The sequence below is a fragment of the Squalius cephalus genome (genome assembly GCF_949319135.1).
Source record: "Squalius cephalus genome assembly, chromosome: 22".
In the NCBI taxonomy this organism is placed as follows: Eukaryota; Metazoa; Chordata; class Actinopteri; order Cypriniformes; family Leuciscidae; genus Squalius; species Squalius cephalus.
In genome coordinates, this window is record NC_137143.1 from 24,775,772 (window position 1) to 24,793,016 (window position 17,245).

The 17,245-nt window shown below is 36.9% G+C and overlaps 1 protein-coding gene across 6 annotated transcripts in view; it reads right to left on the reverse strand.

Moving 5' to 3' along the window:
• Window positions 1–807: 807 nt before the first annotated feature.
• Window positions 808–17,245, reverse strand: part of scml2 (Scm polycomb group protein like 2) — a 25,605-nt gene continuing 9,167 nt past the window's right edge. For 3 of the 6 annotated variants that reach the window (XM_079856924.1, XM_079856928.1, XM_079856927.1), the window contains 8 exons: window positions 11,142–11,440; window positions 10,203–10,314; window positions 9,757–9,960; window positions 8,678–8,854; window positions 7,796–7,921; window positions 6,185–6,418; window positions 4,385–4,548; window positions 808–4,265 (listed from right to left, as the gene is read on the reverse strand). In XM_079856924.1, coding sequence (XP_079713050.1) covers window positions 4,143–4,265; window positions 4,385–4,548; window positions 6,185–6,418; window positions 7,796–7,921; window positions 8,678–8,854; window positions 9,757–9,960; window positions 10,203–10,314; window positions 11,142–11,440 — 1,439 coding nt within the window. In that variant the 3' untranslated portion in view covers window positions 808–4,142. Of the gene's footprint in view, window positions 4,266–4,384; window positions 4,549–6,175; window positions 6,419–7,795; window positions 7,922–8,677; window positions 8,855–9,756; window positions 9,961–10,202; window positions 10,315–11,141; window positions 11,441–17,245 lie in introns of all 6 variants that reach the window. The other 3 variants (XM_079856923.1, XM_079856926.1, XM_079856925.1) reach the window with 1 other exon arrangement.

A 17,245-nucleotide genomic window follows, 5' to 3' on the forward strand; every position in this document is an offset into this window, starting at 1 on the left:
TAATTTCGCTAAGATTTTGATTCCTTTCCAGAAGTTGGCCACGCTTAGTAGCCTACAAATTAAATTTTTGTTAAAAAAATCTAATAACAGAAAAACGTTTTATGCGGCGACACGTTGCGCAAATGGTTATAATTATTTAACTCGCAGTGCACTGTCATGTTGAGCATAAGTAACAATCCTTTTAAATTTTATTATTGTTTTTCAGTAACCAAGCATGATCTATTTCAGTCATAACATTATTATTAGTTTTTTTTTTTTAAACTTGACTAAACTGTATTTATATTTGAGTGAGATGTCACTCAGACAAGTGAACAAAGCCCTCAGGATCCATTTTGAACTTTCCATAAGAGATTAGACAAGAGCCATTGATAAGTGATTAAGCGCCAGACGAAATATGGCTGGAGGGTGTTAGTCAGAGGTAGACCCTTTGGCCCCTGAGGTTAGTGCACTTCATTGTTGAAGGTCATTGCAGTCTTTGAGGCTGAATGGGACAATGGGTCTTTCAGAGTCAGGAGACCAGAGACGACATGAGGCAACAGACCACCATCACTTCTGACAAACTATTTGTTCCAGTGACACTCTGAGATCCCCAATTTAAGAAAAGAAACTTTAAAGTCAGGTTTAAAACTGCACTGCACTCATTAAATTGGTACATGTTCAATTTGTATCTTTTGTCACCTGAAATAGTAGTCAAGTCAATAATGTTGAACTGGACAACCTTATTTCAGAGGATAGAGCAGCACAGAAGGGGCCGTCCTAAAGTTAATTCTCTACATACCTTCTCACAGATCTGCAGCTATCAGACAGACAGAGCTGACTCTTCTGCAAGGCTGCTGTTTCTATCCGGTGATACAATTTTCAAAAGGAATTGAGACTTGCTACACTAAATTAATTCGACAACATAGATATAATTGGTTAAAACAGCACCTGAACTGCCAACTTCAGAAAAAGGTAAGATTGTTTCTGTTCACAATTAACAGAATATTGTAAATTAGATTTAAAGAGCATTTTAAAGGGACAGTTCACCCAAAAATGAACATTTTGTCATTACTTATTCACCCTCAAGAAAGGCATGTTCCTGAATTAACATATTTTGTTGATCCTGGAACAACATTCCTAGCCGAAAATGTAGTCCTATCCCTAAACCTAACCTACCCATAACTTATCCCTAAAATCAGAGGTAAATAATAGGTGAACAACACTGATGTAGAAGCACCTGGTTGCAAGCCTAAACTTGACATAAACTGTAAACTTGTCTCTCATATATTATTGGTTGTTTGGAATGTTGTCCCAGGGTCAACAAAGTTGTTGTACTTGGCGAAATCACATTCACCTGTTCCCACTTGTGAAAATAATAATCATTTTAAAAATTAAACCTTTGTAGAGTATTTTTCCCAAAATACTTGTGAAGTTACAATGTCCAAATATAAAGTTGAATCCACTCTTCTTTAGCAACAGGAACACTGTGCATATGATCTGATCTTTCCCATCATGTCCACAGTTCTCCTTTGGTACACAGTGTTTATTGCTTTGTTATCCATGAATTTAGATATGAAGTAAACATTTAGTTGCACAACAGTTAACTTGTGGAGGCCAGATAAAAAGCACAAACTTTTCATGATAGTTTGAAAGGCCTGTCTTCTCTCATCAGATTTGTTCTTTGCAATTTAACCCAAAGCAGCTCTTACATCTGCTCAATATTATTCATTTATATGATTGCTAACCAAGATCTTATGTGGGGCAGTCAATATATCAAAACATATTGACTGCCCAGGACAGGACCATCCTAAATGCATACCATCAAAACAAAGTGAAACCAAAATTATAAAATACTTTTTTTAATGATTATAAAAGAATATTCTGTTTAGTATCATTTTTGGATTGAATGTTGTATCTCATTCTCATTGTATTTCATGTTAACTTACCATACACTAGAATGAAAATATCCCATACAGACCAAAAATATTTATTCATCAGGAAATTCAAATGCAATCTGAGCTATCATCAGCTTGATTCACACATTACATTAATGCTGTAGTGGTAAGTGGCCAAATGGTTTGGGGATGTTGCCTATTTTATATGTGTGAATATTTGTGTTCTCCAGAGACAAATGCACCGCAGGCTACTCAGCCACTAAAAAATTGCAATTTTCTCGTAAATAGTAACATATGGGCCTATTACCCCGGGTTTAACCTCTTCTGCTGGAGACAGCATTCGAGGAGAGGGAATGATTGCATGGAAACTGTATATTGTCCACAAAATGGAAAATGGGAAGTTGAATCAATGTAACATGTATCAGAGTTGCAGTTGCACACACCTTATGGTTCAAGGGGCCTTTAAAGGGATAGTTCAGACAGAAATGAAAATGTACTCGCCCTCAACTCAGTAAATAATACTTGAAAAGAGAGTAAATGACAAAATTTCCACTTTTGGGTGAACTACACCAAAGCTTTTCTCTTGAAGCTTTTAACATTCGATCGCTTCTGTGAGTGATTGTTTTATATTGTTATAATACATCTGTTCCCTGAAGCTCAAACTCATGTTTATAGTATATGCTTTTGTCTGTATGTAAAATGACCACCAGTAAGATGGCTGTGTGAAATGTTTATGCTCTTTTTGTGCATGCTAAAGGGATTTGCTTTTTATTAATCTAAACTTAATTAAATGTCAAATCTAAAGGATTCATGATGTACTGGCTCATATATTGTTTCTTTTGAGCAAAACATTAAGCAAAGCATAACATCTTTGACGTGCAAATGCCTTTCCACTGAAAATACGGTGCAAATGACAACTTTATAAATGCAATTATTTATTCAAATGGTAGAAAAGTGTTCAAATAAGTAAATACAAAATATTTCAACCTGAGTATAAGAGCAAAGTAAATACAGTGTATCTAAAAGGAGCTAAAAATGTATGTATATAATATCAAAACAAAAAGGCTCCATCCCCCAAAGTCACAATCCATTATATAAACAGACAAAATGCGCTCAAAAGCAACAGTTTCTACCTATTAAATAAAAAAAATGCACTAAATGATAGAATACTGAACTAAGTACACATTTGTATGATGTACACAAACAGAACCACATACGTTTCTGGAATTGCTGCATGCTCCGTACATCATTCTCCATGTAGATAAACCTCTAAGTTTCAGGACCATGTGACATTATGTCCACCTTCATGGGTGTCACATGAAGTGCTGGTGTGGACATTAATATAGTCTGGTTTTTTTAGAGGGAAAAACATAACAAAATATGAATAAATGACAAGTGTCCTGAGTAATTAATTGACTTGAGTTAAAGAGCAATAGTAGACATCTTCAGTAACAGTCAGAACTAAAAGTTTGTGCTTTAAAAATTGGTGCTTTTTTATAGACCATAGCAAAACCATTTTTGGTTTATATCACTTAAAAAATCATTTTTATTTTTTTTTCTGTTACTTTATGAAACAGTAGTACATGTTGAAATGTAATTCAATGTGTAATCCAATTCAAATGTCAAAGAAAAAAAAAAACAATGAAAATATGTCCAATTAAATAAACTACGCCAAATAGTGAACAATGAAATTTGATTCACCGGCACTAAAACCCTTCATATTCAATGCCCAAAGCATAAAGTCAAATACATCTTCAACAGACGTAAACAGTAAAATACAGTGGAAAGTGAACATTTGTATGTGCGTGTAGACGGTACCGGACACGACACATGAACACAGTGAAATCCTTTGGGATTCAGCTTTCTCCACCATTGTCTGTAAACGCAGAGCATCATATCACTGAGGTACTGAGATCTGTAGCTGCAGTTCTACACTGAATTTGTTTCTAGATGAGAGCCATTGTGAACATCCTTGGTTACACACAAAGTTAGGCAGTTTTGAAAAGTCAATCTGGTGGTTCATTTTTGCCACAAAAAAAGGAAATATTTGGCAGGTATTTTCTTTCCCCCAATGTTTAAACCAGTGGGAATGAGTACAGGTGAAGTAGGTCAGCATGTTGGACCTTTGACCATCCATGTCACGGGTAATAAATATCCATGAATCTTGACTGAAGTCTCTGGTGTCGACTCTGAAATGGAGTGGACCTGCGTTTTCCTCCGTTGCCCTCTAGTGGATCCTCTGTGATTTTGCTCGGAAGGTTCCAACCACTATTTCACCAGTTTGAGTCTCTCAATGTGATGGCAAAGTTTGAGAGCAGGACCCAGTTTCAGCCCCATGTACTTCATGATCATGTCACTCCGTAAAAGCATCAAGGCCTTGCCATCAATCTCCTGTGGAAAACAATCAATCCATTATAACATCTACTATATCATTTATAACATATAAACCTTTTTAACTTGAAAGTAGTACAAAAAAACATATGAAAGAAGTCAAGAAAATCACATCTTACATGTTTCCTGAAGAGCTCTGCATGTGGGCCCAGCGCCTGTGGATCGGCGTCACGCACAAATTGCATCACTTCCTCTATACTCCATGATGACGGACACTTATTGGACGTTCTGGAGGAATCCTTCTCTGCTGCTTGATGATCAGGACCAGTGGTTGAGCTAGCAGCTAGCAAATAAATATAATATATAAATAAATAATAAATATGGTAACTACAAAAAGGTCTTTACTTGCACATATGGATTTTTTTGGATGATAAAATAATCGCCACAACGGGCACCAAAAAACATACAAATGACAAAATGGGTAACGCTTTATGATAAGGGTACATGAATAATCATGTGTTCGTATCTAAATTAATACTTCAACATGAACTAATGATGTTTAGAACAAAACTGCATAATGTTATATTATGACAATATTATTCACATATAGAAGAAATAATAAGAATAGTATGATTAGCTTCAAATATAGCCCACGACTGAAAATGTCATGCTAGAGGTCCAAAGAACCCAAAAATTGACCAACACATATTTTTTAGGAAACTGAACATTATGTCTCCCTGAATGAGTGCTGGTCTTGAATCAGTCTAAAGCTCTCAGTCGCTTTAATATGGAAAATAAAACTGAACCCCAAACATCGCTCCTACTCTGAGATGCAATTTAAATAAATATGGCCCCCCGAGCCGCTAACAGGCTTTAATCCATATCAAAGCCTATTGTGCCATTTGACATTTGATTAGAGAAAATACATCTGGTCCTCACACAAGCACTCTGTGCGGAACTGATATGGGAGTTTATCCCACGATAGAAATAGATCCAAGTCTCCGAAGAGCAGCGGTGATCGCGTAAGCCAAGCTGCCAGTCTGAAAGCATTCTGAGGGAGTTGAACAATGAAACGGTTCTGCTTTTAGAGCTCAAACACAAGACTAATGCCAACAAGCACAGACACCAACAGCTCAAAACCCCTGAAGACTTTCAATCATTCAACAACTCAAAAATAAATCATCAAAAACATGCAAGCGTATATCAGATCAGTTGTTTAAAGTGTCATGACATTTCTAACTGCATGAAATAATCGGTTAATATAAATGTCACCATGATATCCAAATTTACAATTCTTATTTTTAATGGAAAATTGCAGTTGTCAAATGATTTATCTGTGCACATCATATTTTTTTTTAGTTTATGTGCCCTCGTAATTATTTTTCAAAATAGCTTCCTTTCCCTCCTGCAAGACATCTCTTCTTTTCTCTGATGATGTGTTTACTGGCATGAGGGCGGGACAAGCTGTCAATCACGAGATCAACCATCCAATCAATTCCTGATGGGCAAAATCAAGTCCCGCTCTACATTTTTCCTTTTTCGAGAAGTCATTGACTCGTTTCACTCACATACAGGGAATGAAAGACTATCGCAACTTCCGTTTCATGCCAACTTTAATATTATAAATTAAAGTTATTACTAAGTGTTACCTATAGATCTGAGTGCACTAGGTCTATTTAAAATAAATAAACAAGTCTTTAACAACTATCATTAATAAATCATTAAAAAAAACAATGCTTATATACAGATCAGTAGTGTCTGACATTAACTGTGCAAAATGATCTGTTTAGAATTATACATTTTTTATTTTATATCATGAAACAGTGAGTACAAAGTGTTACCTATAAATCTGAGAGCACTAGGGCTGTTTAAAATAAATAAATAAGCATGAACAAGTCTGGTCATTTACAAGCAATCTTACATGTTATTAATAGTGTGTGTGTGAAGGTGTTTAAACAAAGCGTTCTTACATAGCCTACCTTCCACTCGTCTGTGTGTGCGTGCGGGCCCCAGCTCCGAGGGGTTGGAGGAGAGTCTGCGGAGGGGTGGGGGGTGAGAGGGGTAGTGCGGGCTGCTTCCGGCCGGGGGGTGATACTCAGACGGGCTGCGTAGGGCAGGGGGCCGGGGGGCCACAGAGTTGGAGGCCGAGTCCATTGACTCTTCTGAGAACTGCTGGTCTGTAGTGGCACCATTTTCAGCATGGGCAATGGTTTCTGTCACAAAGAAGAGTGAAAAGTTGCATTAATACCTAGGTCATTATTTGGTAATATATGGTTTGAAATAAACACATTTATACACTACCGTTAAAAATTTTGGGGTCGTTAATAAAAAAAAAAAAGAAGCTTATTCCCACTATAGCTGCATTTATTTGATCAAACACAGTTTAAATATTGTTAGCAAATACTTTCAGCATCATTACTCTAGTCTTCAGTGTCACATAATCCTTCAGAAATCATTCTAATATGCTAATTTGGTGCTCAAGAAACATTTCTTTTTATGATCAAATATTGAAAAGAGTCAGAACCCGTAAAGCAATTTTTTCAGGATTCATTGATGAATAGAAAGTTCAAAAGAACTGCATTTATTTGAAATAGAAACATGTTGTAATAATGTAAAAGGCTCAATTTAATGCATCCTTGCTAAATTAAATTATTAATATCTTTCAAAACAAAATCTTACTGATCCTCCCAACCCCAAAATACAAATACACAAGGGTAGTTTGCTACAAAGGTTTGAACAATGAATTTGTTTCTCATGATCTTGTATATAATTGAATGGATGAATATACCATTTAAAAAGCATCTCAGGATGTACTTAACGAAGCTGTGGCTACTTGTCACTGCTTTCATAAAGCTGAAATATAACATTTTTGGTCATTACATAAATCCTATACTCCCATTTCATAGTTTTTCTGACATTAAAATGTGGAAAGTAGTCATAATAAACACTCACTAGTTGTGTCACAATTACAGGGTTACAGAAGGTTTAACTTGCACGCTCGAGACTATAAGTCTACACACCTACAGCATTTAACTAACACAAACTCACCAAAATAAATGTAGTACAGGATTCCTGTCTTCTGCATGAATAGAAATCTGACGCAACAAGTAGCAACACGTCTCAGAGTTTATAATTGTCCTCTAACACACATATGCGAACACTACTAGCAATTTTATAAAAAATTAACTTTCTCTTCAATTTGTGGCAATGAGCTTTATCTACGAGACATTTAATGAGAGCAGAACACACAACACCCATGTCTGGCAAATTATAAATCACCCACAGCAGTAAAAATAACCCTAACTGGCAGGTTATTCTCACCCTAATGAAACTCAGACACTTAATTAGTTACAATGTAGACGATTTAATTAGGAGTCTGTCTGCATTATTAATTGTTTTATTTTGCGCAGTTAATAAGAAAATGAACAGAGGCGCCTAACTCCACCTAAAGAAAACCCCATCCTCCATTCACTTTAAGTTCGACCAATCAGAACTGGCCAGGACCTGCTGCAGGTAGTGTGGCATAAACACTCAATCGGTATCATTCACTCACAGATACGAACAAGCAAAAACAGCTGAACGGGGCGTACCGTCTGAGGGCAGAGCTTCTGTTCTCTGAAGTTTTGGTGACAGGGCAGCGGTGTAGGCAGCTGAATCTCGGTTGAAACGTCTGGTACCTCGCGCTACGGACAAAGCTTCTGATGTCTCCTCTTTCACTGCAACAGAGGAAGAGTGCAGATATAGATCACTTCTGGAAGTCCACAGGATTTAAAAATCACAAGCTAGATTTAGTCAAATAAATACATTAAAAAAAGCCCCTATTATGCTTTTCTGAATATTATCTTTCACGCAATGTGTAATATAGCTGTTTGTGAGTGTCTGCAAAGTTTCAAAGATCAAAGTGCACAGAAAATAAAGTTGTCTCCTAAAAGAAAGAATCGATTCTGAAACGAATTTGCATAATGCCAGCCTATTGCATAATGCCAGCCTACGAAAACGTCTACATTGACCCGCCCTGAGGCCTCAGAGTTTGGTTCGTGGAGTTGAGATGTTGAGAAGATGCTGCTTTCTATGCTGCGAATACACTTTGCATGCACTTCCAAAGGATGAGGACTCGGTCTGGAATTGATACGGCAAAACCAATGCCATTGTTACAAATTCAAATATGGTAATGGACATTTGGTTTCTAACACATACTGTAAGCGGAAGACCAATCACAACAGACTGGGGCATTTGACCAATCAGAGCAGAGGAAGCTCTCGGAAAGGAGGGGTTTAGAGAGACTGAATCCTTGATTGAGATTAAGTGTTTTTTGACCTTGGATGCATGTAAACCTATTGTAGGAGTCCTCCAAAACAAAATTAGGAATGTTTAAAACAGCATAATAGGGGCACTAAGTTTTTCATTTCAAATAATTTTTAATTCAATTTCTGCATAGTTTTAGTTCAGTTAACAATAACACGCACACATACCTGATTTGCTCCTTTCATACGGTGTGTGTGTGTTAGTGGTTAGTGGACTGAAAGGCTGGCTGCTGAACAGGTTATCACACTGCAGATGGTGACACAGAGTTTCCAGAAAGCGCAAAACGAACGAAGCACTGGAGGCAGTGGGGAGCTTGACGTAGTGGATTCCTCCTTCAGAGCGAACTGAATCAAAGTAGATATGGTGCAAAATTAAAAAACACTGTATAACTCTTAAACGTCACACAGAATGCATGTTGAATTTAGTATGCTTCTCATGAATACATCACTTGTGCTATTAAAAAACTAAATCTAGTCCCAACCCTCCAAATGCTGTTTGCTTGGTGTGTGTGTGTGTGTGTGGGGGGTGATCTGGCTAAATGGGTGCCGATTAAGGGGCCATGGCGTCGCAGCAGATGGCTCTACAGTCCTAGCGTGGGCCCCACCCCCTGCACACACACACACAAATATAGACACGCATACACATACACACTTCCCCTAGGGACACCCAAATCAAATGATCCAAACCAGGTTACACACAGATGTCATCCCTTATTACTCGCAGTCTGATGACATCAGCTGTGCACACACACACACACTTCTTTTTAAACATGCACACACACCCTTCTCTTTTCAGGTCAATCACACACCCATGCTTTTACTTTTTTCTCTTTATTGTAAAGCACACACATGTTGACAGTCTTAAAACAGCACTCAACTATACGAAATCAAACAGAGCTTAAGTCTTACATCAATATGCCATTCAGTTCTCAAAACACATTTGATTGTGGATGACTCTTCCAGTTGGGGCACCTTTGACTCCCTCAGGTTAAAAAAAAACTTTGAACTATGTTTCATCTTTGTTAAAACATGCATCACATGTCATGGCCACGTCAAGAAGATTTCAGTAATATAATATGTGATGATGTGGATATATTGTGATATTTCAGAGAAAATGTTACCTATCAATAAATACAATTTTATTTCAAAAAAGCATTTTTCTTGCTGGCAGCCAAGTCCTCCTAAACAAAGAATCCCCCTTAAATGAAACGCAGATCACACAAACTCTAAAGCAGATCCAAACTAACCTCTGATGATTTCCCCTCCATCAGACTGAGACTGCAGGAAGCCGAACAGAGCTTTGGGCTGAAACGCACAATCCACGCAGGCTTGGACCGAGTGCTGGAGAACCGTGTTCACGGGGCCCGGCCCGAAGTGATCGGGCAGCTGCAACAACAGCTTACGGTCCAGGTGCGGCCCCGAATCTCCGTGTTTATTCACGTACACACAAACTAGAAGAGGTGAGAGTGGATGGTCAGGTGAAGGTTGAGGAGTGCATGGCCCATGATGCACTTAAGATAAGACTTCAACCTGATGAACCACATTTCTGTGTGAAGTGTCAGTGCTTGTTTATGAGGCTTGCTTCAAGCCAAAATATTGTTTTAGTTTTGTAAATAAATTCATACATGATCACAACTTGGAATTGCTTTGAGTACATTTTACTGTATTGAAATGCAGTAAGACAAAAGCTTACCAGTGGACAAGACTCCTGAGTCTCTTGTTGTCTGTAGACTAGACAGTCTCCCATCTGACACTGAGGAAGACAACGTGGGGCTTGAAAGTGAATGAGGAACCTTTGGTTTCCTCTGTAAAGGTGGAAGACAGAGAGCAAGAGATAAAAAAAAAAAAACAATACACCCTCACAAAACAACCCCACTATCATTTGCCCACCTTCTAAATCTCAAAACAATGGCAGAAGGATACAAAAGCCTTATCATGATTGTGAATCCAGCATGTTTAATGTACCGTTCATGGGGAAGGATTATAGAAGAAGTGTTAATGTTTAATTTAGATAATCACTCATGACATACGACCCACCCTCAAATCAAACAAAAGCTGCATAATGATCAGTTACCAGGGCAATTTTTTTCTTTTTTCCCTTTCTTCATTTTTTTATATCATTAAAATCCCATTATGTTGGCTACCAATGACATCAGATTCAATCGATCAATCAAAATATCTAATTTTGTGTTCCTCGAAAAAACGAAAATCATACAGGTTTGAGTGAAAGTTAGTTATTTAGCATTTATGCATTATAGCATGTGTTAATATTTTTAGTTTTCATTTGTTATGTGCTTTTTTAATATTTAAAAAAGAAATGTATTCTTCTTACAGTTTCGGTAATTTTAGTACTTAAAATGCAATATAAATACTAGATGATTAAAAACTTAAATGAAAATTAGAAATGCAACTTAAGTGGGAAAAAAAGTTTTGTTTTATTTCAGCATTAAATTAATTAACAGACGATTATATATATATATATATATATAAATTAAATTAACACTTATTAATGACAATTTTTTTGGAGTGGACTATCCCTTTAAGAATTTAACTGTAAATATCATCAAAATAAAAAATAAAAAATCCCGTTAAACCTTAACTGACTCATCCGACCACAAAAAAGCAGTTGTACCTTGCTGCCGGGTTTGGGTCCCCTCTTCTTATATGGTTTGGGAGTGAGCAGTGAGCTCATGGGACTCTTGGCTGTATTGGACTGCGTTTGGCCGTTCTGTGACGTGGCGGCTGCGGCTGCTGCAGCCTCGGCGGCTTCTTTCAGCATCGCGATGGTCTGGCTCTTAGGTCTCCTCCCTCGTACCCCCTTGCGCACTGGCAGAGGGGGCAGAGGGTGCGGCAGGCGGTATGGGGACTGCATTGGGCGCCAAGAATGACTGGACTGGCCCAATGCTGGAATAGGAGTCTTCGGGAGATTGACTAAAGGTGTGGGAGAAAAAAAATGAAAGGTTATAATACTATACATAATACTGTACAATTACAAAAATGTTCAAATCAAATATTATGCTAATTAAAAATATGAATCTAATTATACCTTAATTTGATGATTACAGCATTTTTTGGGCATTATAAAAAAAATCCATGAACATGCTTTTTTGAGTATAATGTAAAATACTATGCATTGTATATAAATATGGTTATCATACTGTACTATGGTTTATATTAAAGTAATACAATACCACAATACTGTACCATAGACCCACCATAGTACTTTTTAGTAGGTTTTATCCTACTAAAATCAACTGGTTATTCATCACAAGCATCATGGTTACAACAATATAGTAGAATAATATAGTAGAACAAGATGACTATAAACCAAAGGTTTACATTAGTTTGTACATTGAGCCCTATTCACATGTGCAATATCCGCAAGTTAAATGAGATGATTTCTACTGACATTCAACATGAAATGATAAGCTCTTACTGCAGTTTCACCAATCTGTCTCACAAAGCATCATCCCATTGGCTATCACAATATGCAATGAATACATAAATAAGACAACCCTCACCCGCCCAACACAAACACAATAAAATAAAAATAAGTCACTTCTTTTGCAATTTGAATGAGACGAGCTACAAACTTTGATATTTTCCTTTTTAATTTGACCGCTTCTTCGTACTGCCGAATTCTCTTCCTCAGAGGCCATTTTGCATATTAGAAGTATCACATTACAGCCCTGAAAGTGGCTATTTAAATACGGGGAGCGCAAAAATTGAGTTGTCTAGAGATCCTCTTTAAGACGGAGTGAGGAGAGACAGTTTCAGCTGGCCATTGTGCCCCACAGGAGGCATGTGCTTTTCAGCGCCCTATTGTTTTGTGGGCCTCCCCCCCACTGGCTTTCTGGTCAAAGGCCTCTTTTCTGTGGCCAACAGGTAATCCTCATTATAGGGAGAAAGAATGACCCCCTTCTCCACCTGGATGAGTGCGTTATCGGTTATCACGTTGTGGGACAAGATGTGACGAGTATGGGCTATGGAAGGAGTTCACAGGCACAGCTAGAACAGCATCTTTGCATTTTATTTCAAGTCAATTGTATCTTGCATAGAGCAACAAACAATTTTCTATGAATATTTCTGAGCAGGCAAGTTAATGTGTTATTCATTTTGTAGCTGGTTCAAAATGCAGTGCCTACTTTATAGTCTCATTTAAAAGAGAACCCTATGGATTTCATTTGAAGCACCCTACATCCTTAAAAATATTGTTAAGTGTTAAAAAAGGCATTTGAATGCACTGAACAAAGACAAAATGATAATAAAAAAGTGATTTGCCAAGCAGATGTACAAAATGACACCGAAAAAAAAATAAAAATAGACAGTGCTCTGAGTTATGTTCATTTTAAATTCATCAAATGCATCCATGCGAGTTTGCTAATAAAAAAATTGACTTGCCTTGCAAACCAAATAACATTAATGTCTGCAAATTCTTTTCAGTCTCCTCAAAAACCCACAATGAATCTCTGCAGTACAGCATAAACAAATTCATCAATGAAGGTGTAAAATATCACAAGTCGACGCTTTCGAAGTGCCAAACATCGGAGTGAAATCCCCCAACTCATACACATCTCCTTTAGACCAATGGCACCAAATCCCCCTATTATAGCTTCTGTATGGGCCATCTCTAAGATCAGATAAACTTCTCCTATTACAGGGCGGCTGACGGGCGGTCAGCAGAAGCTGGCTTTGCTAAGTACATCTGGGAGCTTTCACAGAGTCCTACGTGCAGCTGCTCTCCTGGGCCTCGAGAGGAAAACCAAGCCGGAGCCATGCAGACGTTTAATGAGGAGACGAGAGAAAGCGTGCGAGGAATGGACAAGTGTTTTCTTTCATTCGAAGGTCGGAAAGTGTGCGATTCTCATTCAAATATCCTATGAATATAAGTAGGCACGTGAGGAATCAAGCTTATTAAGCGCACCAATGGGCATGCAAAACAGACGCAAACACTTTCAGGAGCTCGGTCACGGACAATGTAAAAACAAACTTTACCCCACTAATCACCCCATGCATTTAAAAATGAAGCGAACCAGCTGATCACAAAAATGACCTCTCTATGGTCTGCTGCAGCGTGACCCAGTGACCTCCAAGTTGACTCCCAGTGCACAGACACACACCCTTCTGGGCGTCTGGTCACGGGAGAGGTTGCGACTCATGTGGAACAAAGGTGTCCGGGCAAAAGCAGTGTAATTACTCCATCTCTTCCACAATATTTACATTTGGCCCCACACCAGACCCGAACGCCCGGGCAATCTGTCTGCGGCTGACGGCGGCTTCAGCTCAGCGGGAACTAGAACCACATGTTGTGGGGGAGTAACGCCGAAAAAGAGTGAGCGTGTGTGTCAGTGTGAATGGTAAAAGGGGATATAGAGTTCCCTGAGCCCCAGGCAATTTAATGAAACAATGCAATCTGTTAAAGAGCTGAAGTCAAAACAGAACAAAAGCTTAAAAATATTTGTGCAGCTTCTGTACAAAAAAAAAAAAAAAAATCATCTGAGCGTTTCCTTTGTAATTCTACTAGTCCTTTCAAGTCAGCAGATTTTTTTTTTTTCCCATTCTGCTGGAAGTTATAGCTTATAGGTTATCGAATGCATCTACCTGATGCATATCTATTATCTTGCTAAAACAAAAGTAAATTCAGCATCGCACAAAGCAGAAATCGACAGAAGCGTTTTAGTAGAACTATCAATGGATCACCTTATGAATGACCAAACCTTTTTCTTGAAAGGGGTTTAAGGACTCTTTTTGTGGCAAGCCATTTTATCATTTAAAATTATCCAATTTATGTTACTAGTAGCCTACTTTTTATATTACTAGTAAGTATTCCAAGAATGACTATCATCTTAGTAGTATATGCATCTATTCAACTGGTCACTAATAATTATTTACAGCATGCTGATACTGGTATATTGACAACTTAATATTTATTCGTTTCAACAATTTCATAGTGATCCGAGGTTCAGGTAATAACTTCATTTTAGACTAGCATGTATTCCAATTGTTGCTGGTATCTATTAAGTAAGATTTTCCTGAACCATGTAGTAGCCATTCTGACTAGTCACTGCATACTGCAAAAAACAAATGCAAGTTGCAAGTAGTGCATACTAGCATTCAAAGAATAAATATTAATGACTAATTGAATACTTATTACTACATGAATAAGTAGGCTACCTAATGAATAGTTACTAGTGAATTTGAAAAATACACTAGTCACTATTGCATTACTTGTAAAATATAAATACTAGTAAAATAAAGATAGATACTGTTGGTTTAACGAAATAAATATGAAAACGGCTTACCATAGTTCTTTAGCTCAATGAATGCTTTTCACTAATAGAGAAATAAAAGTGCAGTGTTAGTCCAGTACAGGAGGAAGAGACTAACTGAACGCAACAGGAAACAAACCTTTGCAAAAACACACTCGAATTAAACTCGTGTGACCTAAATGCACAAGCCACTAAAACAAAGCAACAGACATCAGAGACAAAAGCCTCGAAATACACCAGAGGAACTCACCAAAACGCCAACTTTCAACTCTATCCGCGTTCTGCGCCAACGAATCCGGTGTAAATCTTTCCCTTGGTTGAGAATGTCTGGTTTTAAAGCAATATAACAACCGGAGCTCGCGCTCACTTTCGCACCCGGTTTGAACAACGGCGGTAGAAGCGCATGACAAAGCCCGTGCCGGTGGAGCCCTGATCGGGCAATATCTGATTAATATGGAGGCGGGGACGAGGAGTGGAGGAGGAGTGGGAGTGGAGGTGGAGGAGGAGGGGGCGGGGTATTCATGTTATCAGCCAGTGTTGACAGTCCTCAAATGGGCGCCAAATTACATTATTATTAAAATACAATAAAACATTCAATTAAAGAAGGGCTTATTTGTATTTTATTAAATACAAAATATCATTAAATATCAATAATTTATTTTAAGATTAAGATTTAGTCTACATTTTAATGTAACATTCATAAATAATAATTACTTTTATTATTATCATTATTATTCAGAATTAATGTTGATTTAACATTTATAAAAAAATATATTTTTAATAATAACAATTATTATTTTAAAGTAATTATGTGTAAATGTTACATCAAAATGTAGACAATGTTATATGTAAATATTAATAATAATAATATTTTATATAATAATAATATTTTTTCTTTAAGATTTAGACCTTTTAGACTATAAATAATAAATAATTATTATAAATAATAATTTTGTTATTATTATTACTTCTATTATTAATAATAATAATGATGATGATTTATTTTTTAAACCATATGTAAAAAAAAAAAAAAAAAAAAAAAAAAAAAACATTGCACATCACTGACAAGTTTTTCAAAATGTTATTCATATAAATCTGGCACAATAGGGTTGTTGTTAACTCTGACATTTCAAAGGCCTCCTCCCAGGCTTTTAGGGCTGAAGGGGGTAAAAGGTTAATGAAGATCAGATTTAGAGCGCCCAGTTTGAAGCACGCGGGTCCAGAGAGGCATGAATGATGCTCCTGCTGGAAGTATTTATGTGCTTTCTTACACACCCGGCGGGTATAGTCTGGTACCCACACCTCAATCTGGTACCAGTCGTAATCCCAAACCCCATTCAGAAGGATTATTAGATTATTACAAATACACAAACAGGCCTATAGAGCCAAATTGGATTTGTCTGCTTTGTCTCACACATTTATTTTAAATGCATTAAGCTACATAAGTGTGTGAGATGTGTGAAAGCACTAACACTTATTAAAAAAAAAAACTCCCCTATGGTTTTCACTTTAGGTGTGAGAACAGGAGCAAAGGTGAATACATATTTAATGCTAATAAACACCCCTAAAAATAACTTAAAATTAGCCATGAGGAAGATAATATAGGCAAAGCATGCCATCTAATCATATTGGATTATTGTTTAAGGCTCTGAAAAAAAGCATTTTATTATTATTTAAAAAAAGCAGTCAAATATTTCCTAATTCATTACAAAGGAAAGAATATAATTAAAATCATATAAACAATTGAAGGTCGGAAATATTAAATGATTAAATTCATATTAAAAAGCCATTAAAATACTTTTTTTTTTTTAAATGAATAATTCAAGTCAATGAAATTTGAAAAACACCAAACTCAGTGGGGAATTTTTTTTTTTATCAATATTATATCAAATTCTCATCTGAGATGGGAAAAGGATAAGATGTGACAGACAATTTTCCTTTCATTTTCTCTTAAACAATGTTATAAATGCTTCCTACGTGGCATCGCCAGAGGCTGAATCTTTGAGCTCTTTCGTAATAGTACATCAAAAACATAAATTGAACTGAGGACCTGCATTAAAACAAACCTAGAAGACGTTTTCTAACACAAACCAGCACTCTCCAGATATTCCGACATCTTCTCAGATTACAGGAAAACTGAGAACACTTTGCTTTTTAGGAGTAGCCTAAATGTTTTAATTTAAAAAGTAAATGCTTCATTTATTTATAACTGACTGCAATAGATCTGAACCAAAAGCTAAACCTTTGTCTTGTGTCCAAAGCTTGCCTTGTACTAAGCACTTATTACTGTTGTTCTTTGCTACATTATTAACAAATGCACATCTGCGCACACACAATGTGCTCTGCGCCCGAGGTGAAACCCAGCAAGAAAAACTAGAAATACAAAAAAAAAAATAAGCCATCCTTCAAACATCAACAGACACGTTTTTTTTTTCAGTGCTCATTAGAAAGGTGGTATTCACTAATG